Source organism: Phyllostomus discolor, chromosome 8 (genome assembly GCF_004126475.2).
Source record: "Phyllostomus discolor isolate MPI-MPIP mPhyDis1 chromosome 8, mPhyDis1.pri.v3, whole genome shotgun sequence".
NCBI classification, from domain to species: domain Eukaryota; kingdom Metazoa; phylum Chordata; class Mammalia; order Chiroptera; family Phyllostomidae; genus Phyllostomus; species Phyllostomus discolor.
Window position 1 is genome coordinate 89,773,766 of NC_040910.2, and position 24,924 is coordinate 89,798,689.

General features: G+C 46.9%; 1 protein-coding gene and 1 long non-coding RNA gene across 3 annotated transcripts in view; both read left to right on the forward strand.

Moving 5' to 3' along the window:
- ERN1 (endoplasmic reticulum to nucleus signaling 1) overlaps positions 1 to 24,924 on the forward strand; it is a 77,772-nt gene that overhangs the window by 9,004 nt on the left and 43,844 nt on the right. For both annotated transcript variants that reach the window (XM_036033495.1, XM_036033496.1), the window contains exon 2: positions 18,141 to 18,261. In XM_036033495.1, the coding sequence (XP_035889388.1) occupies positions 18,141 to 18,261 (121 nt within the window). The remainder of the gene's footprint in view (positions 1 to 18,140; positions 18,262 to 24,924) is intronic.
- LOC118502168 lies at positions 11,523 to 15,409 on the forward strand. Its single transcript, XR_004904864.1, has 2 exons — positions 11,523 to 13,605; positions 15,254 to 15,409. It is a non-coding gene; the product is annotated as an uncharacterized LOC118502168 (long non-coding RNA).

Genomic DNA, 24,924 nt, shown 5'->3' on the forward strand with positions numbered 1-24,924 from the left:
GTTTGCCAGCTGAGTCAGAGGAGTCTGGGCCCAAACTAAATCAGATCTCTTTTCTCCTGAAGCCCGTGGCCCGAGGCTCCTGAGGGGCCTCTAGGAGTGAGAGAAACACCTGCACAGAGGCGGCAGCTGCAGCGAGGAATGCATGACTTGAGGCAGCGCCCCTCAGCCCGCGCTGAATTAGTCACCAGGAGTCATCTGGGAGCTTTTAAAACACCCCACGCTAAGGCCCCACCCCAGGTGAATGAAATCAGAATCTTTAGGAATGGAGGCTGGCATTCTTTCTTTAAAAAAATTTGTTTTTTAAGTCCCAGGTGACTAATGTGCAGCCAGATTGAAGCCATTAAGTAATTCCTTCTGGTACAGAGCAAATGCGTCTACCTGCGCCCTGTGATAGCACAGAGCCCAGACTGGACTGGAGACAGCTTTGGGCTCACTTTATAGGGGACTGGGATCACTGCATTCTGCTGGTTAGCAGCAGAATTAGAAATAGAGGACCTAGGATTATATATTTTTTTAATATGCTATGTTATCCAACCCTTAAAAAGCAAGTAATTCTGGACTGATGGATTTTTTTTGTTGTTGTTGTTTGTTTTTGAGAACTATCCATTCCAATTGCTTTTTTTAAAAAAAAAATCAGCTTTAAGTAATAACTAGCCTTAATTCAAATACACTTAGTTACTGAATTATATGATGCTTAGAATTATTTAAAGTGACAGTTACCTTACTTATTGTTGCCTTCTTCATATCCATATGTTAAGGGAACTAAGAAATCAAAACTATTTCTTTCCAGGTTCCTTTAAGCACCCTCGTGGGTGAAATTAATCTCTGAATTTTCAGAGAGCCTTCTGCAGCCAGAGTCAAGTAGCCAAGGGGTGTGGGTATGGAAAAAACTTGTGGAAGGAGTAACTTTGATAGTTAAGATATAAGAATGAAGTATATAAACAGAAACTCTGTTATCAGGGTGAGAATGTGTGTGTTGGAAGCAAATCGTAGGAGGGGACAGTTTGTGAGGCTCACCTTCCCCTTTTCTGTGGGAACTTGATGTCTGGGCAGCTACGAGCCTCGAGGCCCCAGCGGCCTTCACGGCAGGTGCCTGGTTGGACGGCCTGACGGTACAACGCACTGCAGGATGCGGCCGGCCAGTGACCTCATGGGTGACTCAGAAAACCCTACCAGCTGGTTTAGGAACAAGAGGAGACACCGCTGAGTGTCACCTGGACTGGGCTGGGTCCAATCTAAAGCTCTGCTGGAACCGTGTTGAGAAACGTCAGTAGAATTGGAAGGTTGCTGTTTGAAGCCAGGCACCTGACCCGGCAGGGCCGTGTTCCCCCTCCAGACTTGATACTGAAAGGAAATCCCAGGTGGCAGCTCCAGTTCTGCTCGCCCTGAGCAGATCATCAGCACAGTTTGTCATTGTAGCTGTTTTGAAGTGTAGATTATAGGCTCAGTCCTTTGTTTTCATCTGTATTTGGACCCGACATAAAAATGGAGTGGTGAGGGGTTCGATACTAGCTCGCTGGGAAACTTTGGGCAAATCAGTTATTTCGCCTGTTTCCTCATTGGTAAAACAAGGCCATGGGACTAGTAAATCTCTTATGTGGACCTATTTCTAAATGTCTTCCCAGATTCGGGATGCCATTTAGGCTAGGTGGCTAGTGCAGACAGCTTCATACTGACCTGGAGGTTGAAGATGAGAGGGCTGCTTTGCTTTGAGCCTCCCAGCTTTCTTGCTCCTGAATGCTGTGGGACCCTTCTGGTCATCCATCCATTCATTCATTCACCAGTTTCACTGAGGACACGTTATATGCCAAGCACGGATTGAGGTGCCTAGGACACGTAAATGAACAAAACAAAGACTCGTTCCCACGTGGAACTTAATCTCCTTGGAGGAGACAGACAGGATAGCATGATAGATACATATAGAATGTGACGGGAAAGATTCTATGGAAAGAAAGTAAGTAGGGCCTGTAGGGCCCAGCCAAAGCTGGGGTTCCCCCGGACCACTGTACTCTCCCTAGCTGAGAGCCCTCCCTGCCCTCCGAGTGGCACCGAGTGACTTCGTGTTGGGGTTAATATGCAGGTCCATACTACAGTTTGTTTCTCTTCTAGTCTTCTTGAAGACTTTTTTTTTTAAGTATTAGCATTCTTCTTTTTTTTAAGATTTTATTTATTTATTTTTAGAAATAGGGGATGAGAGGGAGAGGGAGAGTAAGAGAAACATTGATGGGTTGCATCTCGAATGTGCCCTGACCAGGAACGGAACCTACAACCCAGGCATGTGCCCTGACTGGGAATCGAACCGGTGACCTTTTGCCTCGTGGACAATGCCCAATCAAATGAGCCACATCTGTTAGGGCTTGAAGACTGGTTTTGACAGCTCTTTCATGTTTGAAAATCCTGAGCAAATATGAGATATTAAGTGTGACTTTTGTTAACTTTTAATGACCGCATCATAAGAGAAAGTTTTAAGTTGTGTCAAGGAAACCTCTGAAACCCCCAGGAACAGAGCCAGCAATTCCTTGATTTTTGTGATGGCCCTGCTCCCAAATACACATGTGGCATATACAATGAATCCTCACAGGCCATCGTCACTAGGTCCTGCGACTTTAAGTGGCACTATGGTTAAGTTTACCATAGGCAACTGATATAAACAAGAGTTGAGTTCCTATGGCATCTCATCAGTGTTACCACAAAACAACATTATTCGAGGACCTTCTATGTATGTGTGTGTGTGTGTGTGTATAACAAAATTAAATCATTTCTTCTGTTGTGGAAGTATTTATAAGATCTCCAGAAGATAACTTCAAATACTGCATAAATGGTGTAAAGCCAGTTTCAGAGAATCTCTGACCTCTGAATAATCGTGGCCTTATCCTGTAGTTCTGTGAGCGTTCATTTCCCACTTGCTGTGGTCTGGTTTTGCAAAGAAAAAAACGGTTTCCTTTACACATAGAGATTAAGAACAAGTTTATCTGTAGTTCTGATATTCAGCTGACTGGGAACCCAGCCACAGTTGCTTCTAAAACCAACCCTAAGTCATCTTGATCTGATGGTTCAGTACTTGGAAATCTCTGGGGCTCCTGGTTCCTGGGTAAAGTTCAACCACTTATCTGACTTGTGGTTTGGAGAAGAGTTGAGATCTCCCTTTCAGGTTGGGAGATGGTTGGGTTTAGAGCTTATGGCCTCTGTCATTGCGAGTCACCTACCTCCTCCCACATAACATTGGTTGATTTCTACGGTACTTCTTTTCCCCACCCTGAACCTCCAAGTGAATCAGATTATTACTAATTGCCAGTGTTGCAATAATTTGAGATACCTGGAGACGCTGAGATGTTGAAATACCAGGGTTGGGAATGATCGAGTTCAAAGGCACCTCTAAACTCGCTCACATTCCCAGGTGGGTTTGGTGGGTCTGGTTGGTTGGGGTGAGGAGAATCTACAACAAAGCCTGAGGAGAGAGACGAGTGCCCGGTAAATCATGGGTCGTCACACTTCTGAGCTAAAAGGCACGTCCAAGCCAGTGTTCTTAGCGTATAGAATCAGCCACTGAATCCAGGAGGAAGTTAACGGCCTGCCCAGAGCCTGAGCCAGAACGCGTATTCCTGTGTCTGGTCTCATCTTCTTTCAGACTCCTTCAACCCAAACACGTCTGCTGCGCTTTCGCCAGGCTTGTGGGGATGGAACTCTGGGTTTTAGGCCAAGGCGTGAGAAGCAGGCCCAAGCAGTGGCTGTGGACTCTGAGTTGTAGGGAGCTGCTCTGGGCAGGGTCCGGGCACGCTGCCAGGCCCGCCTTCAGGAGCCATGGCCCTGGAACCTGCCACCTTTCCCCCCGGTGTCATGCCATTTCTCTGCTGGGTGTAAGCTCCTGGAAGGCCAGAGTGGTATAGGCCATGGGGCTTCGGTACCTGTATACATGCATGATAGGATCCTTCTTTCTGAGCGTCTGTAGTTTAAAAGAGAGAGTCCAGCCCTGGGAATGGGGTTGAAATAAGTGAACTAGCAAGCAAGTTGGACATGGAGGAGTCAGCCAACAGGAAGAGGTGTGAAACAGGGAGTGCCTGGGAGAGATTGATAAAAACTTCATATCCTCGCCAGCCTGCTTGAGTAACGTGAGACCGTGATCCAGCGACTTACCCTGTTCACTAGGGTTAGCGCCCCTGCGATCTCTGCCCACTGTAGCAAAACCAGCCTGGACCTGACTGCGGTGCCGGTGAGTGAAGAGACAGAAGGGGGCATGTTTCACTCGTGGGGCCTCCAGCAGGAGCTTTCCGATCCCTGCGTGGTGGCCGGTCAGAGAAGCCCCTCAGGAGGGGGGGTCTCAAGGCAAGAGACCTAGCGGTGTTTTGTAGGCCACACCTCATCACACTTTCCTGTGGAGGTTTGCTGTTACGCTCCTGCCCAGCTGTAAACCAGCTGAGCAGTGTCAGTGTAACGCTGGTGTGAAATAAAACACCAGAGAAGGCTCACCCAGGGTGTCAACACGGATTGTGTCTTGTGTGTCCGACTTCACCTCAGGGGAGCATTTGTCTCCTCCAGGTTTTCTTTGCACCGGTGTGGACAGGCACGTCTTCCTTCTCTTTCTGTAAACTGCTCCGGTAACAAATGAGGCACGTGGAGAAGATTCTGGTTTCGTAGCCTGCTCTGTATGAGCACACGCTTGGCTTCTGCCTGCTTGCCCAGCCCACCTTGTCCACTGCCCTCTCTGCTCTGTCTCCCCAGTGGCACTGGCCCGCCAGGTCCTCAAACACGGTAAATTTTGTTCAGTCTCAGGGTCTTTGCACAGACTGTTCCCTCTGCCCAGGAAACCCTTCCCTTTCCTCCCCCTTCCTCTGGGTCTTAACCCAAATGCCAATCCTTCAGGAAAACTTTGGCTCAGTGATCCTGTGTGCCCTGACGCAAGACCAGATCGGCTTCTCCTGTTGTGTTTTCACGTTCTCTGTACGTCTCTTTTATAGCGTTTACTGCGATTTGTCATTCTCTGTCAGATTATTTGACTCCTGCAGTGCCATATTACACTGTCAGCTCCCAAAGGCAGGAATCAGATCTCTGTTGTGACTAGACCCTAGTGTCTTACACAGCTCTTGATTGGTCGTCATAATACCTGGCACTTCCTGTATATGAGACACTGTTCCAAGGGCTTTATGTATATTAACTCATTTAAATCTCCCAGCAACCCTTTGAAGCATTATTATCCCCATTTCACAGCTGAGAAAACCAAGGTGATGGCCAGGGTGATCTGGCTCCAGAGTCTGCCCTCCTAACGACCGCATTATATTGCCCAGATACTCCATTAAAGCTTAACAAACATGTGTTAACTGTTCAGCAGCATCCGAGAATGAGGCTACTACATAAGTGCATTTCAGGTAATGACACACAATCCCAGAATGTGAAGTGTAGTACCGTTGGTAAAAAAATCTTTTCAGCAGTTATATTCTTCTTCCTTCTTCCTTTTTAAAGTTCTTCTTCCTTCTTAAACACCACAAACCAAGCATAGTTTAACCTTTTCTTAATTGTTCCAGATAGCCAGCACCAGGTGTTCTATGACTGCTGTCCACCCAGGAAGGCAGGAAGTGAGGAGCCGCTGAGGCTCGGGTCCGAGTGGATAGTCAGGCTTTTGAGTGCGTTTACTTTCCGATGCTATCTTTGGCCCCCACCTGTTTCTTCAATAAAACGATCTTCCCTGATACTTACATAATTCTTCTCTTTGGAAATCTCAATATTTATTTTGCTTTCTTAGCAGTTAAAGAGATGTTGCTGTTTTCCAAAGAAAAAACAGATTGGGAAGTTTAGCCACCTTGCCCCACAATTCAGATGCCCATGGAAGCCGCTTTTCAGACCTGGAGAAATTGGCAGTAAGACTGGATGACCCCCAGCACAGGCAGAAGCCTACCAGGATGGTGACAGGAGGAGGAGCGGTCCCTGGGAAATGGAGCCTGTTGGCTGCAGAGCGTGCGTCCTCTGAAAGCACATCCCCTTGCCTACCTCTGCTCTGGAGAGCCTTTCCTCCCTTCTCAGGAGGGAGTTCCGTTCTCCTGGGTGTCTGGAAGGGCTTCTTCCTGGAATCCAAAGGCTTGCTATCTCCTTGTTGGGAATTCCTTCCTGCTTCTGTCTCCTGCCTGCCCCTGGACAAGCTGGAGGAAGCAGAGGAGCTCAGTCTCGGCCAGTCTTCTTGCTTCGCTCTTGCTCTCAGCTCGCGGTTGTCACGCTGGAGGTTTGGTCGGGTCGGCACAGTCTTCCCAGCAGTTTCTTATGCTTTCTTGTCTCTGCCCGAACCTGTGGGAACCGCACAGAGATGTTTGCACCGGCCTCTCAGGGGAGCCGAGAAAATAAGAACCGGTGCCGAAGTAGTGGCAGTCCAGTGGCATAAGGTTTTTTTCCACTTGAAAAAGTTAGTATTCTGATCCGAGTTTCCTTCCTTGTTTGTGAGCATCTGTCCTGCTGAGTGAAGCAGTCATGACATCATAAGTAAGGCTCATCCATGTATGTTTGGTCATAAAGTGGTCCTTGCTGTTCAAAGGAATCGTCCTGTGCCAATCAGTGATGTGTGTTTCCTTGGCGTCGGCATCGAAAGAATGACTTTCTTCATCAAAGGAATTGGCAGAGGCTACTATATCATCATCATCATCATCATCATCAAACAGCAGTTTTTTTTTAAAGCGTTAGAACTGGGCTGAATAAATATATATTGCAGGAGTTTTTTTTTATGGTGGCTAAGGCTGTGATCTTTGACTTTCTATGGTGTTATTCCCACCCACTTAGATCTACAGTGTGATCCCAGGAATTTTTACCCAGAATATTTTTTTAAAGGCCCCACCCTGTATAATTTTCAATGCCTTTTGGTATATTGGGTGTCTCTGTAGCAGCTACAGTTTACATTTTGACCTCATCTGAAAGATTCTCCCCTCCCCCGTCTCAGGACAGAGTCTGTTCTCCATGCGCACCAGCAGGATTTGGAGGGGAGCTCCAGGCATGAAGTAATTTAAGCTTATGGTTCTCAGGAAACCATGATTTAAAGTATCAAAATTACAGTGTGGTGGAGTGGGCAAAGGACCAGACAGAAAGGCGGAGACCTTGGTTCCAGTCCTTTTTCTACAGCTAACTGTCTGTGGCATCTTGGGGAAGTCATTTCACCCCTCTGGGCCTTGGCGACTTCTCCTGTGAAGTGAGGGGTTGGATAAGGTGATCTCTGCAGCCCTTTTCATCTCTAAAATTACATATCCCAGAAGTTGTAAACAGTCCTACTGTTTGATCTGTAGTGTATGGAGCCATATGGACTTAATGACCATCCAGCTAATTGGCGACGGGAAGGCAATATGGTGGACTGGGCCCATGGGCAAGTAGATAATCCTCAAATGGACTTCAAACAATGGGGATTCTGGCTAAGGGAAGTCCGTCTGGCTCGGTGTCTCAACGAGAGACATATTGCAGAATTCGCCTTCTCTTATGAAGCTTGGCAACATCTGGCAAGTGTAGATGGCAATTATGTCATAAATACAGTTGTTTGTAGATAGTTTCTATTTAACTAGAACATTTATCCACTTTTTACTTGACCCCTTCTATTGCTCTCCCCACAAAAGAAATCCTTAACTTAGGGGTAAAGAACAAAATTGGCAGTTTCTGATTAGTCACTATTATTAGAACTGAAAAATTTGGTACCTGATCGAGTTTTTTTTTTCCTTAGGATTTTTGTATGAAGACTTCTTAATACTGGGTTTAACTGCGGACGGATATGTGTGCTCAAATGGATCAAATCTGGCTTCTTATAAGGCTGGTAGTCCCGTTAGGAATTTTTGGTCTAAGTCAGACCTGTATAAGTTTAGTTTGTTGATGGTGCTGCTGTCCCATTAAGATAAGTGAGCCTAATAGTTTTCCCAGTTTTTACAAGATCTGAATTTCTGCTGTTGCCTGGTAGTGAAGACAGTGTAATAGTGGTGATACTCGCACCCTAAGTCTCAACCACTGAACGATTGTGAAAGCTTCAGTTCTGTAAAATGCTTAGGGACTTGGTACCACCCTAAGCACAGGTCTTGTTTCCTTGACCACAGGGCACCTTTCGTGCCCAAACGTATTTCCCCTCCCATGGTGTCAATTTAAGTCAATGGCAGAGGGACCGTGAAGACAAACAGAACAGCCAGCTACTTGGACTTAGACACAGCCTGGGGCCCCCAAACCAGCGGGGGCAATATATTCACCTGCCGTGGAGTTAGCATACCTTTGTGTGCTCAGGGATAAAGTGGACTTATGAGGAGCCTTTTATCAGACCCACTTGAAGGAGTAGCCTAAACCGAAGAATTGTAACTGTCTTAGGTGGTGGTTAATTACACCACATTACAAGAATTGCCACAAATACTAGTTTAATTCTCTCGGTTGCTTCCTTTGGAAACCACACAGAGCTCTTCAGTTGGGCCTGGCCCTTCACTGCATCCCGTCCAGACACCTGACCCCTATCCAGAGCAAATGTCATGGTTACCTTTATTGACTTAATGTCCGGAAAACATAACAGCCCATAGGCTGGGTAGAAGGAACTAGTATTTGGTTGATGGATCATTGTTGGCTTACACTTAAGTAAATGAAGTATAACAGAATTTGGAATAGTTCTGGGGTAGACCGAAATTGTTAAAACATAGGCACAATTGAACAAAAGTCTCTTAATATCACCAATGTTTAATTGTTTTTTTCAGCTTCCTTTTCTCAGGCTTTTAAAATTATTTGTATTTTTAAAGGTTTTTTAAAAATTGAGCTGTGAGATAGAAAAACATTGGCTCCCATCGTTCTACCTGCGCACACACCCACTGGTCACCTCTTTCGTGTGCCCACAAGAGTTGAACCTGCAACCCTGGCACATTGGGACGATGCTCCAACCAACTGAGCCACCGGCCAGGGCAGCTTTATAATTTTTCTAATCATTTTAGTTTCTCAATTACAGTTGACATACAATATTATATTAGCTCCAGGTGTGCATCCCGGTGATTAGACATTATATAACTTACTGAGTGATCATCCTGATAGGTCTTGTACCATCTGACACCAGACATAGTTAGTGGAATATTGTTGCCTGTATTCCCTATGCTGTACTTTACATCCCCATAGCTATTCTATAGCAACCAATTGGTACTTTTTAATCTCTTCACCTCTCTCGCCCATCTCCCCAAACACCCCCAGTCCACTGCCTCCCTGGCCCATCTGGCAACTGTCAAAATATTCTCTGTATCTATGAGTCAGTCTTTGTTCTGCTTGTTTATTTTGTTTTTTCGATTCAATTGTTAATAGATATATATTTATTGCCATTTTATTGTTCATATTTTTTTATCTTCTTAAAGAAGACCCTTTAAAATTTCAAGTAATACTGGTTTGGTGGTGATAAACTCCTTTAGCTTTTTCTTGTCTGGGAAGCTCTTTATGTCCTTTAATCTTTACCCCAGTGCTATAGACAGGATGCTAGACAGAAGGAGTTTTCTGTGTCACCGTGTATGTACAGATGGCTGTAGAGACATCTCCATAACTGGAGGAGGGGACTTTACTATTGGATCGGGTGTGTAAATGAGTTCAGGACTGGGGAGCAGGGTTTGATTAGAATAAAAATATTTTTTGTATCTGTCTAATCAGGCCTCTGCATAAGAAACCATCAAAAGTAGGCCTTTGGGAGCTATTTGTTTAGCCCACTCTTCTGACCAGTGTGAGGCTTGTACTCATGTGGGCTCTATTTTCCAACAAGAGATCGTTACGTAATGGGTATGTGCTGGCAGGCACTAAGATGCCAGATTACTGATTTCCGATCACTGAAGTCAGCACTGGGCACGGATTTTAGTCTTAGCTGCTTTGGTGACTTCTAGATGGCTTTTGGGCCATCGCTGGGCACAGTCTTCTGCCATGTGATCAGACGGCATTAGAATGACAGTACCCTGCTGGGTACTTTTGTAAAGCAGCCAGATTCGCAAATAGCCAGGCTTTGTTGGAGTTCATAATCTGAAGTAGATACTACTGCTGCAAATAGAAGAAGTGCAGACACACATTTCCTTTCTCTGAACATCATTTAGTGCCTGCCAAGGACTCTATTACAAATGCTATTTTGAGGTAGTGCCTGCTGAATTGACATACTACTGCACAAGTAGGCGTGTGTGTGTGTGTGTGTGTGTGTGAGTGTGAGCAGCCCTAGAGCCCGGTATCCCAGGGTGGCACACCAGAAAATGTTTTACTTCCATGTCTTAAAGTCAGCTCATCCATCCTGTGGCTTTCACTAATTAGAGCCAGCGGAACAATGCCCTTCTCACTTCCGAGCATTACTGAGAAGTTAATAATTATAAGCTCTGCTTCCTTAGCACACTCTAATCCGTTCGAAATCTATTATTGCGCATTTGGTGACATGCAGCTTTAATTCCTCTTAAGATTTCTTGTGTTCTAAGCAGTAAAAACATAATTTCTTGGAAATTGTTCTTATGTAATCCTTCCCTCACTTGCCTACCTGTTTTAGGTCTTACCTGGAGCACCATACCGTGTAGTATGTATTAACCAAAATGAACCTGGAGTCCCTTTACCTGCGCTTTACCTCTGTGGCCAGCTGACCGGTGGGTTTGGGCCCCTGCGAGGAGCCGCTGCGCTGGCAGGAGGCACGCTGGGTGTTGGTGGCAGGTTGTGGGTTCCAGGAATTTAGGTGCGCACTGCATTGTGCAATGACAGACACTCTGTGGAAATGTGCCAGTATCCTTGATGGAGTTGTGCTTTAGTTTGCAGAAATGTTTTCTTAACCTTAAACAAATAAAACTAAAGTTAGGATTGTGCAATATAACAATAATCCAATGAACACAGAGGAAATATTATTAAAAAAAAAACAAGCCCTGGAAATTGGTGCAGTATCCCTAAAATGAAAAAACAAACAACACGTTATCAGCCAGATTATTGTATCCTAACGTTATTTGAGAGACTCTGGTCTGTTGGAATGGAGATAGGACAGGGAGAAGAGTCACAGAAAAGATTTTTATTTTAACTACTTTTACTGTTTCTGCTTATTCTGCTAAACTAGCCCTGCAGTGCTGCCATACAAATGTAACCTTCAGGGCCGTCCGGTTGGGTTTGACCTGATCGATCTGCACGCTACCTGAGAAGTGTGCGGCGTTCCCGTTCCCCAGGGTGGGTCCTCTGTGTGTGTGTGTGCCTGTGTGTGTCGGGGGAGCGTGCACCAGTTTTGTAAAGAGAACCGATACTGCAGCACTCACCAGGTACAGATCCCTCTGGAAAGTTGGTAGGAGACACACGTGTGCATGGCACCACTTCTTCCCACTGACTTCCAGATGAAAGTTCTGTGCTCTTTTTTTTTTTTTTTTTTTTTTTTAATCTTCAGCTGCAGACATTTTTTTTTCATTGCTTTTAGAGACAGGGGAAGAGAAAGAGGAAGGGAGAAAGAGAAACATCAATACGAGAGAGAAACATCGATTGGTTGCCTACCTTATACACCTGGACTGGGTATCACATGCACCCAGACCGGGGATCAAACCTGCAACCTAGGCACAGGCCCTGATTGGGAGTCGAACCCACAACCTTTCAGTTATAGGATGACACTCCAACCAAGCCACACCCACCAGGGCTGTGCTATTTTTATTAACTTTACTTCTGACCCTTGTTATTAGGTGTTCAATTATCCTGTGAACTGTTTGTTGAAATATGAGTCTGAAAATTAAGACTTAGCATTTCTTTGGAAAATGCCGCATTTCTGAGAACTCTGATGAGGAGCGCTGGCCTTCTGTGTGTCCTGGATCTTAGAGGAGCTGGCTGGCGGTGTGCCTCCCCACTGCTCTTCCTCGAGGGGCAGAGGGTGCTCAGAAAAGAGCAGTCAGCCTCAGTCACCTGTGGCAGTGAAACCAAGCCCTGGGGCTTTGCTGCTGGTTTCCTCCTGCCACTGGTGAGCCACCTGCTGGGCTGGCCCGCCCCCAGTGCTGGTTAGAAATGGGTGGGTTTTTGTTTCATTTGTTTTGGTGCTGCTTAAACACACCCTGTTCCTTGTGTCCATCATTCTCTTTACTGAAGACTTTCTAAACAGAGTCATTTCAGAACTTGTTTTAGAAAAGATTTTGTTCTTACCTAAAATATAAGGGTTTGAGTTAGCTAATGCAAGAGCAACTAACAATTAGCTGAGTTTAGGATGTTAGAGAATGAAACTGTCGGCAGCCCACCTTTTAATCATCTGTGTAAACCAGTTGGGAGTTGTTTCCAGGTCTTCGCAGCGAAGGCAAAGTGAGTGGTGCATTTTTTGAACTGGTGTAGTGGCTGGACTTGGTGAAACCCTGCTTTACAATCAGAACATGGAACACAGGGGTGCAGCCTGGAGCGGCATTTGTTTTCACGGGAGGGAGACTCTCGCTGAAGTCCTGGCCGAGCAGGCCTACAGGGAGGACTGCTTTGCCACTCGGTCAGCCCACAGACAATAAGCTGGTTTGACCTGCAGCCACCTCCCCGGCATCATCTGCCCTTGAATGGCCGACTTCATGGTCCTTAGGCTGGGCGTTTCCAGAATTATCTCGGGGTCACTTTGTGTGAGATGACGAATGTCAGACTTCCACAAAAACCAATTAGCTAATGGGTGTCTAGCTTCAGTCTAGAACAGATTACCCGCCACTGCCATTCTCACCGTCTACAGTATTAACTGTGACTGCTTCTTGGAAGTCACCATCGAAGCCAGGAATATTTACCCACTAGTCCGAAAAATGAATCAGATTCCAGGCAGTCAACTTGAAGTACATCTGCAGACGCAGCATTTTCTTTCCATTTTCAGGCTCCCTGGAAACTAGTGTGCATAAACTGTGGGTCCTATTGCCATTCCGTCTGTTGCAGAGAAAAGGGAGCGCTGACAATGGAGGCAGCTGAGTGAAGGGAACGTGCAAGTTCATCGCCGTGAAGCATGTTTTTCGATGTTCAGGTGCATGTAGCTCTCAGCTGAGAGCTGTGCTCAGTATTGCAAAAGGCATATTGAAACTTAATTTGTGTTAGTTTTAGCAACTGTATTTGAAGGCAGGCATTTGCATGCTTTAAAAAATGCCAGGGGTAAAGAGTCAGAAATTTTGCAATATTAATTTGCCTCCTGAGAGAATGAAACTGTTCACCGTGGCTCCCCAGCCATTCTAAATTGAAATGGCTGAGAGCCTTCAAAGAAGGGAAAAATCTGTCGGTTGTGATAGGGTTTCTGACGTCATTGTGGATGTTGTGATTAACTGTCAAGCGCTTTCAGCTGCTGAATCCAATGTCCAGCCTAACGTGGTATTTTTGAGATATTTAAAAAACTGTGTTAGGTGATTAGTGTTTTATTTCAATTCACCAACCAACCATAGACAATTGCTCTTCCTGTGGTTTCCAGGCTGCTCAGAGAGGCAGCTGGCTTTCATTTCCACACCAGAGGTGAAGCAACACTGATACATTTTACTAACTATCAGCTCTTTTTAATGTTAATACTGTGCTAGACATACTCGGCGTTTAGTTTATTATCATTGTACTGTAGGCTTTATTGACAACAGCAGAACTCTTCTACTTGGAAGCATACTGTCTTACCAGGAGACCTCTGTGTTTCTAAACTTTGGTTCCTTGTTTGGTGGGTACTAATGATCTCCGGTGGTCGAGGTGTCACAGGTGGGCACAGGTAACCAGGTTCTTAGTGATCGGGACAAAAAATTGAACCGAACACCCAGAGTTCATAGAAGAGAACATGGGAGCAGGCCAACTCCAAGCAGAGACTGACCTCATGGGCTGGAGGGACTCTATTCTTATAGGGCGGATCCTTCCTGGCTAGTTCTGGTGGGCTTTTACTGAGTACACACAAGTAGTTGCATTACTTTAAAGCTACTGCGCGTGTGGTTTCCCATGATCCTCCCCGACTGGCCACCAGGGAAGAGGGTCCCACAATGCTATGGAATTAATCCCCATGTCTCCTGGGCTCCCCCTGTACTAGGTTCACCTTTCCCTAAGCCAGAGAATTATAGCTCTCCATGCTAGAGATTGGTGGAAAAGAAAAGAGTTATTTATTCAAGTTATACAGACTAAGAGTAATGACTTAATGTCTTTGTTAAAATCCCAAAGTCCCTTGAAACACCCACAGACACACACAGTCCTTCCTTCCCCCCTTTGCCCAGTCTGGGGTACCATATCTCAGGAAAAGAAATAGAAGTCCGTGGCTTAGGCAGCTCTCGGTTTTTCCTAGTAATTTGTGCTCAGCTGGCAGGCCTTCCTTAGTTCCCAGCACCATTGGTTGTGTTGCTAGGATCTCCAGCTAAAGCCGAGTGGTGATTCTTCTCATGGCTGGGGGGGGGGGGCAGTGATCCCCCTTTCTGGGAGAGCGACGGCAGCAGCAGCAGCACCGAGAGGGCTAGCGTGGAGCTCGCCGTGTCCTGGCCAGAGCAGGTGGCTGCAAGGTTGGCTAGGCCCGAGAGTGCGGGTGCAGCGTGCGGAGGCCTGGCGGTGGCTGCAGTGGCCAGGCAGTGATCCGGTGCTCCTGAGTCACTTACTGGTGGCCTCTTCTCTTGGCCTCGGCTGCAGAGCCGGCTGGGGCTCGGAGCTGCAGGCGGCTGCGTTGCTGGCGGTGTCTACGGGGCTACAGCAGGTCAGGCAGCCGTGGAGACTCCCGTCCTGTCCACGCCGGCCCCTGCCCCCTCCTCACATGGCTGCAGGAGTTTCGTTAGCCAAAACCGCATGATCTCTCCTCAGTGGCTGCTGTCCTCTCTGCACTGCCACAGCTGCATGGTTCTCTTCTCAATGGCCGCCAAGTCTGGGTTTTAAATCCCCGCGGCCAATCTTCCTCTGCAGCCCCATTTCCGACTCCTCCCACACTCGGCTTCACATGCCAGAACTCCTATCCTTCCAGCTTCACTGGGCTGCCATCATGAGTCTGGGCAGGCGTGGCCCCATGTCCTGGAACCAATCGTCTCTGAGATCCCACGCAGGCGCTGTAACTCGGGGGACCTGCCCCCCCCAGTTACATCTTGGTGGGGAAGTTACTTCCATTTCCCTGGCTCAGAGCTGGTCACAGCTATTTAACATATCTATGCAACCAGTTAAAGGTTATAGATATGTTAAACGACCACGCCAGAGGGTAGGTGCAAGGCTGTTGCTATGCAAAACAGCTCTCAATGGCCCTGCTTCATTTGTCCCTTCCCCTGGGGTGGAGGGTGAGGACATTCTATACATTTTTCTAATATTTCCTGGACATCTTGAGTTCTGAACTCCATTACAAATCCTTCTTTTGGGCACCCTTTGGCTGCACCCTCCTACAGAGATGCCTACCATCCTGAGACGGAAAGCGCTTCCCCTGGGACTTGGGAGCTCACTGAAGCTCCTTTAAATGCCAGCGTCTCTCCCGCCTGTTAACTTGTCCATCCCCTTTCTATCTTATGAAAAACTCACTGCAGATTATATGATCCTATAATAGAAAGTTTAGAAAATAGAGTAGAAGAAAGCTACTGCTATCATCTTACAATATTTTTTCATCTTTTTTCCTATATGTATACATTTACATTTGCTGTGTGGGGGTGTGGGGGCTGCACAGGCTGCGAGTGACAGAAACCTCGTTCCAACAAACCCGAGCAAAGAGGGGAATGTATTGTGAAGACTGGGTATCTCTGAGCCCAAGGACAGGACCTTGGCAAGGTATGAGGACCAGTGGAAGCCGGGCCATGATCTCCCAATCTCTCAGCTGTGTTTCTTCTCAGGCTTCTTTCTCTACTTGTGCCTTTGTCTTTCTCTCTTGCCCAGTTGTTTGCCACATGGAGGAAAACATATTCACAGAAATCTCCCAAGTTCAGTTTCTTACCACTTCATCCATCCAGAGAGCTCATCCCAATTCTTGTGTGATCCCGAGACTTACTGTACAAAATGGCAGTTGCTGGGATAGCGATTCGATAGGTGGAGGGGGACTCAGCGGGGATTTCTGTCTCTCGGCCCCCAGGTATGCCATGCGTCCTGTCCTCCCTTTTCATTTATCCCGTCCCCAAACTGCCTCTACCTCACATAATCCTGCTATGACCCATCAAGCTGCAAACTCATCCCTGTCTCAAGGGGAGACATCCCTAAGTCTGGGTCAGCCGCAACCTCCCTGGTCTTGTCATAGTGCCAGTGTTCTCCAGGCCAGATGCTCCAGGCAGCGCACACGCCTCTGGCTCAGGTGTGAGCAGGTCCAGGTGAGGCTCGTCACCGTCTATACCCTGTGGCCTGAAACAATTTTAACTACCCCCTGACAGTTAGTATACATAATCTCTGGGCTCCCGGGCAGGGCAGGCACCCATGCTGAGGCCTCTGTTTTCCCAGCCGGCCTAACTAAAACTGATTTCCCAGGTCCAAAGGCAGAATTAAAAGCAGATTCTTCCTCCTCAGGGTTAAGGCTTTACCCAGAGAATACACTCAGCAGGCAGCGACAAAGCTTGCTATTGTCTCTCCCACTCCAGGTGAGTGGGCCCTGGCTCTGGACAAAGGAAAGGGGGGATCTTCTCCGCTTGCAGGCCAGGCACAGGAGGAGATGGGATGAGCCAGGCTCTGGCAGCCACGTCGCCCCCTCTGCCAGTTGGTTTCTGCTGTAGAAAAGGAACATAGGGACCTGAGTGTTTGTCCTGCCGCCTCAGGCTGTCCTGGAGAGAGGCCCCGGGCTTTCCCTTTTAAGGGATTCACTGGGCATCATCCTGGCCCTTACCAACAAGGACCAGGTATTTTGGAGTCAGACTCCCATGCACAAGTAACCCCTCAATCGTTTAGACGGAGTGCCAAAAGCCAGCCGTATTTTTACAATAGCATTTCTGCCAAAGTTCAGACTGTCTCCCTATTAGCAAGTTGGCCAGTTTTTAATTCAACACACAGGAGCCAGTTAACTTATGAGACAGTGTAGTGACAAAGGAAGAGACAATCTCATTACAAGGTGGCGCTGCTGAGTGGATGCACACCTCAAAAGCGTGTTCCTGGGAAACCTTACAGCCATCACCTGCTCATGTGTGCAGTGCACATACGTGCACTTGTGCTTGCACACATGTGTGCACACACGGCTGCTCCCACGGACTCTGTGTGGACGGGGGCACAGTTAGTGCCTGCAAAGTTGGAGGACAGGCGGACCAAAAATTAAAAAATTTGTCCAGTATGATTATAACTAGTGTAATTAAATTTTGGATTCTATATTTTTAATGTGATAGTGTATGCATTTTTCTATATTGTTGTAGATTTTTCCACATGCTGTTTTAATGATTACACAATGTTTCATTGAGTATATGTGTTATAATTTATTTCAGCCATTTAGATATTATTGAAAATTTGGGTCTTTCTAGTTGTTGTGTTTTTTATTAATAAATGGGATGTAATGAGTGTCATCGTACACAAAACTTTTTCAATATCTGGAATAATTTCTTTAGGATATAGAAGTGGAATTACAGAACCAAAAATATGAGCATTTTTGTTCTTTCCAGAGACTACACTAACTTAAGTTTTCATTGCCACCAGCAATGGATAAGAAAGTGAATTATACTACCTTTGGCTATTTTCTTACAAAATTTTTGAAAAATATATTGAACACAAAAATACATTTTGATTTAAATTGTATTTTGAGTATAAGTGAAGGGTAATTGGATATTATTTATACATTTTCTTTTATAACATTTCTCTTGAAATCTTGGTGTTTTATTTATATATAAACTCATTATAGATTGAGAACTGTTTTTCCTATTTTGCTTTAAACTTTTCCTCTAATCTTTGCCCTTTAAAATTTCGTAAGTGTGCATGGGTGTGTGCAGGTGTGTTGGCATTCGTCCTTATCATGGAGCCTCGCAAGATGGCCTGACTTCAGAAAGTGAAATACAACACAGAGCAGGAAGTCAGTTAGCCGGGAGTACTTTCCACCTCTGTTTCCGTGGATTATTTCAAAATCCCTGTTCTTGTCCCATCGGGTCGTAAGCCTGTCTGCAGGGAGGATTGCCACTTAGAAAAGGCGACCTGGGTTCTAGTCTGACTCAGTGGTTTTCTAAACAGGTGTCCTTGAGGGGAACTTTGGCTGTCCAGGCTCAGTTTCGTCATCTCTTAGGTGGTGGATTTTAGGAACTTCGCGGTGGGGAGGGGGCGAGTCTGTGGTGGTACGTGCCCAAGGCAGAGAATCACATTGACCGTGAGGGTTCTTCCCCATCTCATTGCAGAGTTTTGGAAGCCCCAGCACAGTGACGCTTCCCGAGACCTTGTTGTTCGTGTCGACCCTGGACGGGAGTTTGCACGCTGTCAGCAAGAGGACAGGCTCGATCAAGTGGACTTTAAAAGAAGGTAACTTGAATTTGGTCCTGGGTGTCCCGGACGTTTGCTCAGCTGCTTCCAAGGAAACATATTCCAGAAAAAGAGAAAAGCAGTTTTATGTTATTTAATAAAATAAAAAGGGATAATGGAATCAAGGAGAGGACAGGGCTCAAAGGTGTGTTTGCAGTTTGAATTGTGATTATCTGCTTAAGTGCATGAGTTGAAGAGGCGCTCCTTTTTTTTTTTAATTGAATTTATTGGGGTGACATTGGTTAATAAAATTATATAGGTTTCAGGTGCACAGTCCTATCACACATCATCTGCGTATTGCATTATGTGTTCACCACCCCAAGTCAAGTCTCCTTCCATCACCATTTACCAGATTTTGTGTTTAAATGGCTCTAGGCTTTTCTATTAATAGTTCTGGCTTGGTCTTTACAAAAGACATGCTGCATTAAATTTTTTGTTAAGCTCTAACAATTACAATCTTGTAATCATAATTATAAGAAGCTATCTTCTCTAACCTCAAATGACTCATTTGTTTTTATAGAGGCTGCATAATTGAGGGCTGTAAGATTTGACATTCATCCAAGTTAGCCACTTCACTGGTTCTTTACATGGGAGGAGGTAAAAGGCAGAACTTGTTTCTCATTTGGTAATCCCCCACACTCCCATTTGACAGTCTGGTCTTCCTGAGGATAGCAGAGTGAGTCCTACAGCTGGGAAGTTGTATTCAATTTCCAGAGGACTTTTCCCAGGTAAAGCCAATCAAATCCCAGGATTTGGGGGCGGTCTGTGTCGTCTCTGTTTTTCTGTCCAGTGATGATTCTCATTTGGCCCCAGATGAGGGTCTGACCAGCATGTTCTCTTCCGTCACTAATCTGTGACTCATTATTTTCAAGAGCACAGCAAGTGTTTTTCCTTCTTTAATAAAATGTTCCAAAATAGCATTTTAGATGGGAAAATACGGGCCTATGTCAGATGCCCACACGTCATCCTGTCAGTTCAGCAACAAACCCAGTTAGCATCCGTGGGTGATGGCAGCTGGGGTCCCGGAGACGGCCCACCGCTCCGGTCTGGGCCCTCCCGGGAGCAGCAGACACTTTAAGCCACAGAAAGAACCAGCTCGCTGGAGTCAGTGGCCACAAGAAGAGGGCAGAGCTGGGTTTTGTCATTGCATTACAGAATGTTATCTGTACTCTCTCTCCTTCATGCTTATTTAAGCCTTTTAATGTTTTTTTAAAACAAAAACAGTTGTTTAAATCTCGTGATTTCTGATTTTGTCCAAAGATGAAAATCGACAAGGTAACAAAAGGATTGAGATAAGCGTTTTTACTGTTGTGTGAGGGCTGGTCCCTCAGTTTCGGCATTCCCAGGCAGGGCATTTTTGCCCCAGGCTGCTCCATTCTGCCCTGCTCGCCACCCCCCCATCTGTATCATTTTGAATTAACTGTCTCCAAGTCCTAGTTTCTAGAAGTAGCCTCAGCTGTATCCGACAAAACTGTGTCCTGCCTTGTTTGTTACTTGGCCAAACGTAAGAATCAATGGAACATAAGAACAAATGTTCTGTCCAGTAGTTTAGAGCTTAAAGCATTTGCCTCTTTTTTACTTAGCACATGTTTGCAGAAGCTAGTCTGCAAAAGATACTGTGTGGCCCCAAAGAAGAAAAAGATAGTCCTTGCCCTCAAGGAGTGCACAGTCTGAAGGGAGAAATGATCAGTACACAGAACTTCAATACAGAACACGTTGTCACCGCGTCAGAGAGGTCCCAGGAACCGCTGGGGTGGGGGCAGGAAAGGCTTCATGAAGATGGGGTGTCAGAGCTGAGCCCTGGTGGGGGGATTGGATTTCAGTCGGGAGGAGGCCTGGCAAGGAGCAAAGCAGGCAGTGGATCTAGGCAGGGCAGGGAGGAGTTAAAAGACACTTAAGGAAGAATTAGAGAAATGCCATTAAATTCTAATTATTTCAAGTAATATTCAATACATTCTAAATCTCATTGATTTTTCTGAGAATAAACTGGCCTATTTTAGTGAAATGCAGCCCTGGCTCCCAATGACCTCAGTGTGTATGTGTCTGTGCAAAGATTACAGGGGGAGATGTGCGGAGCCCCCAGGCTTTCAGTCAGTTTTAATCTCGGAATTTTAACTAGAGATTTCAAATTTGATATTTGTAAACCATTAATACCAAATAGATTATAAAAGTATCCAGATACTGTTGTAGGCCCTGAGGATACAAGTGAAGGAAACAGACAGGTCCTTTCCTTCATAGAACTTCTATTCCGATGGGGAAACAGATTAGGGAATAAATGACATAGTGATGCTGAGAGTTATCGAGAAAAATAAAGCAAGGAAGTGGAGTGGGAGTGCCAGGTTGCTGGGCTGGGGGGTAAGACGGGGCTGCAGACTGAAACAGGGGCAGCCCCACCGAGAAGGCGTCACTTGAGTAAGAATCAAGGAAGGAAGTCTTTAGGCCAAAGGCCCTGCAGGGGCCCAGGTGGGTGTGTGCTGGGCATGGCAGAGCGCCAGTCCCGCAGGGACACAATGCAGCTTTTACGTAATGTGTAAGATAAAAATGCCCCCACTGCTTCCCTGAAATGAGATTTAGTCGCTAACCTACATACACCCACAGTTTTAAAAAGAAATAAGTATTTGGCTCAGTTGCTAATCTGAAACGATAGGCAAGTAGTTTGTAGTCACACATATGTAATTTAACACGTAAATGTTCAGACTCGTACTGGTCTCCACTGACTCTGCCCCTGCGGGCAAGCGCGGGGCCTGTTACTGCAGACGGGCAGAAACGCAGGCTGGGACGCCAGACACCTCTGCAGGCCGGATGTCCGGGATGGGGAGCCATTCCTGGTAACGTTCCAAACAAAGGCACAGCCTTACCTGACTGAGACAGTAGTCATATTCCGAGAAGATTCAGTCGTGTAAAATTATGCAGAAAAGTGCTTTTGTGTTTTTATGTAAAGCACTTAGGTTGTAGGTTCAGGTAATTACTAAAAAGTTTTGACCCATATAAGTGTCTGGCAGAACCTCAGAGCCGCCTGCAGATACAGGGCGATCTTTAGCTGGGCAGGACTACCTGGCATTCCTGCCTGCACCCCCACTTCCCCCCATTAGTGCCCTGTTGCCCCCTCACTCAGTTCCTGTGACCACCGGGAGGAAATGCCCTCGCAGACTTCCTGAGCACCGCCGGGCCATCAGTGACCTCCCCGTGAAGCTCCTGGTGGCTGGTGTGAGGGCATCGGCAGTTTTGAAGCCATTAGCTTCAAAAAGGAGCAATGTGCCCTGTTGTTATGAGATGTTTGTGCCCCCTCCACAATGTTGAAGCCTTATCCCCCAGTACAGTGGTGTTTGGAGGGGGAGCCTTTGGGAAGTGATTTGGTTTAGATGAGTTCATGAAGGAGGGCCCCCCATGATGGGATCAGTGCCCTTCTGAGAAGAAGAGACCAGAGCTCTTGTGCTGTGCACCACGTGGGGACACAGCAGGGACGTGGCCGTGCGGGCCAGGGAGAGAGCTTTCGGGAGAACCCAACAATGTCGACACCTGGTCTTCGACTTCCAGGCTGCAGAACTGTGAGAAATAACTGCCTGTTGTTTAAGCCACCCAGGCTACGGTGCTTTGTTATGGCAGCCCGAGCTGACTAGGACGCCCAGCCTCTGCTCTACAGGATCAGCAGGCGCTGCGTGGAGCTCAAGGCCAGGAGGAGCAGGAGACGAGGCAGGCTGTGGGCCTGGGCCTGCGTCAGAACTGGCCGATGCAGACAGACCCCTTTAACCCATCAAACTGGGGTTCCGCAGCATATACACCCGCCGCTCCATGTCATGGTTTCCTAACTGTTTGCTTGTTTCAGGGGCCAGCAAACGAGGAGTGCTTTTTCTTTTTTTCCCCGAAGAATGGTTTTGGCAGGTGCTCTTGTTCCTCACCCAAACATGTGTTGCCGTTCCCAGAAACGGAGGTTTCTTACACCATCGTGGCAAACCGTACCTAGTATAGAAAATGTGTTTTATTTGTTTTCAGGAACTCATTTGAGTGCTGACAGTTTAACTCAGGAGTGATCTTTCTGTGGTGATGTTGTAACTGTAAACACTGTGTCTGTCTGTCTCTGACTTGTACCAGTGAAGGTGGTGGAGTATGTTTTATTTCTGCACTTTCAGCCCAAATGCACACTGAACATGTTGCTATTGTGCTTTCTGTTAGGTTTGTTTTACAAAGCTTGTTTTGGCTCGCAGGGGTCGAAAGGATGTGCTTTGTTATTACTGGCACTGGTTACGGCTTCTTGCACTCAACTTGAAATAATAGTTAATGCTGATTTTTGACACTCTGCTCCTCATCCAGCTGCAGGTGATGTTTTAGCAACACTACTCCCATCCCCTCCATGGCGTGGAGGACTGGATTGGAGCCATACTCTACTAATTTAGAGTGATTTAGAACCATGCTTTATTAATCATAAAAATACGCTAACTGTGCAACGTGGCTGCTTCCCCAACCAGAGGGGCCCAGACCCCTAAGATGTCCCTTGGAGGGTCCATACTGGAGACTCTTAGAGAGAAGGCTCAGAACGAAATTTACTTCAAATTTGAGGGAAATCTTCTTCCGGCATGAGTTTCCCTCCCTTCCTGTGTGCCTCTAGCCATGGATTCTCCCGGGGCTGACAGCCGGGTCTGCCCAGTCTGGAAAACAGAGCGACGCTCTGCCACTTGGGCACTGAGTCCTGCCACATAGACTGAAGAAGTGTCTCCCAAGTCCCACTCCTCCTCGTCCCTCTGGCCAGGCTCTCCATCCACGTCCCAGATTCATGCGACAGCTTCCTGACTGTGGTCCCTGCCGCCTGCTTACCCTCCCATTCGTCCACCACGCTGATGTCACACATGCCCTGTAAATGCCCTCTGCAAAGGCTGATCCACCACCCCCTGCTGAAATAGACTTGCTGTTGGGCAAGCAAGCAGGGCTACTCCAAGTGCAACCTGCCTACCTGTGTTACCTGTCCATGAGGAGAGATGTACAAGAGGGAGAATGTCACCCAGATCGGTTGTGGTTTTCAGCAGCTGATCCTTCATCACGTAGTGTGGGGAGCACTGGCCCAGAGGGCCAGGTCTGAGCTCCTTGGTGTGCATGCGAGGCCCTACAGAATCCGCCCTTGCCCACCTCTCCAGTCTCAACTCCCTGTTCTCCCTGGAGGTGCCCCTTGTTGCGGCCACAACCACGCTCTAGGTCTCGGAGACCTCGGGCCTGGGCTTCTGCTGCCTCCGCACCAGCAGCCTGCATTGTCGGACAGGCTCCTAGTCATCTGCTAAGACCCCCTTCCCAGGTTACTTCCTTGACTCCTCAAGCAGGGTGAGCCCCTTCCTCATTGGGGTTCTGGGGGCACTTCCTGCTGGTGGTGTGGATTTTTGTTTGCATTTGTCTTCCTGCGGAATCTCTCACTCCTCGAAGGTGGGGTTTCCAGACAGCTAGGGGTGCTCGGTGAATGTCTGAGCACCTGATGCCAACTCGGTCCCAGAACCCTTCTCACTAGAGGCCTGCCAGGAGCCCTGAAGAAGAGATGAGACTTCGCCGCCTCAGGATATGTTGTCTGTCACTCATACCACTGTCACATTAGTTTCCAGTTCCAGTTTCTGATCTGGAGTTTCAGATGGCTTTTGCATCTGTTTGTGGGAGGCTTTCTTTCCTGTCGTTCAGGCCGCATGCGTGTTTCTGTGGAAGAGGCGGAGTTCTGCAGGCAGAGCTGTGAGGGAAACACGAGAGGGGGCGGCTCTGAAAAGGGTTGACATCTCGCTAATGGTTCTAATCTGTGTTCTCTTGAGGAATTCTCTAAGCTTAAAATATGCATCACTACCTTTCTACCTCATTGCTTCAGCACGAGAAAAGCGGTTATGTGCTCTCCATTGTCTTGGAGGACTGAGATTAGGTTTTGTGAGAAGAGACATGAGAGGACCAGTTTTTGCTTTTGAAGATCTTGGAAATGTTTTTCTTTCTCTCTCTCTGCATTTTACTATTTATCATGGAAGATTCTAAACATATGCAGACACAGAGATACTTATATAGTGAACCCGCATGTACTTATGGCTCAGCTTCAGCCATCACTAGCTGTGTCCAATCTCACCTGTAGCCCCAATCCCATCTCTCCCTCATGCTTGGGATTTGCTTCAGAGCAATACAGCTCCCACTGGGGGCCAGGGGGCGGGGTGGGGGGTGGGGTGTCTCAGGCAGCAGAGACTTCAGCTCCCGTGGGCATTCTCTGCTGCCTTACCTGGTATGTAGCAGAACCCGTTTGTGAATGTTGAAGTACATGAATAAAATGCCTTTCTTGGCTGTGACTTATTTATCCTTTTGTTCATCTTGGGGAGCTGTGCAAGGTTTGATGCCACTCCCATCATTCCAGAATGAATTCTGTGAGGTTATGACATCCTGAGAGACGTTTGGTCCTAAGTCATAGTAGCAAATAGCTTATCCTCCGCCTTTAGTTCCTTCACAGCTGGTTCTAGCATTCAGGGTGTGTCTTTCGGTCTGAGTTACTTCTGCCAAGGTGAGGATGAATTAGAGCCTAGTAGAAGTCGACTGCCTTTGATACGGGCAGTTTTTCAGATTACTCTTGTGTCTCGCCATGGTCATCTTTGTCACACATGACACTTGGTGACTCGCAGAGGTGACCTGCAAGCAAACCAGTTAGTTACATCCTCTCCCAGT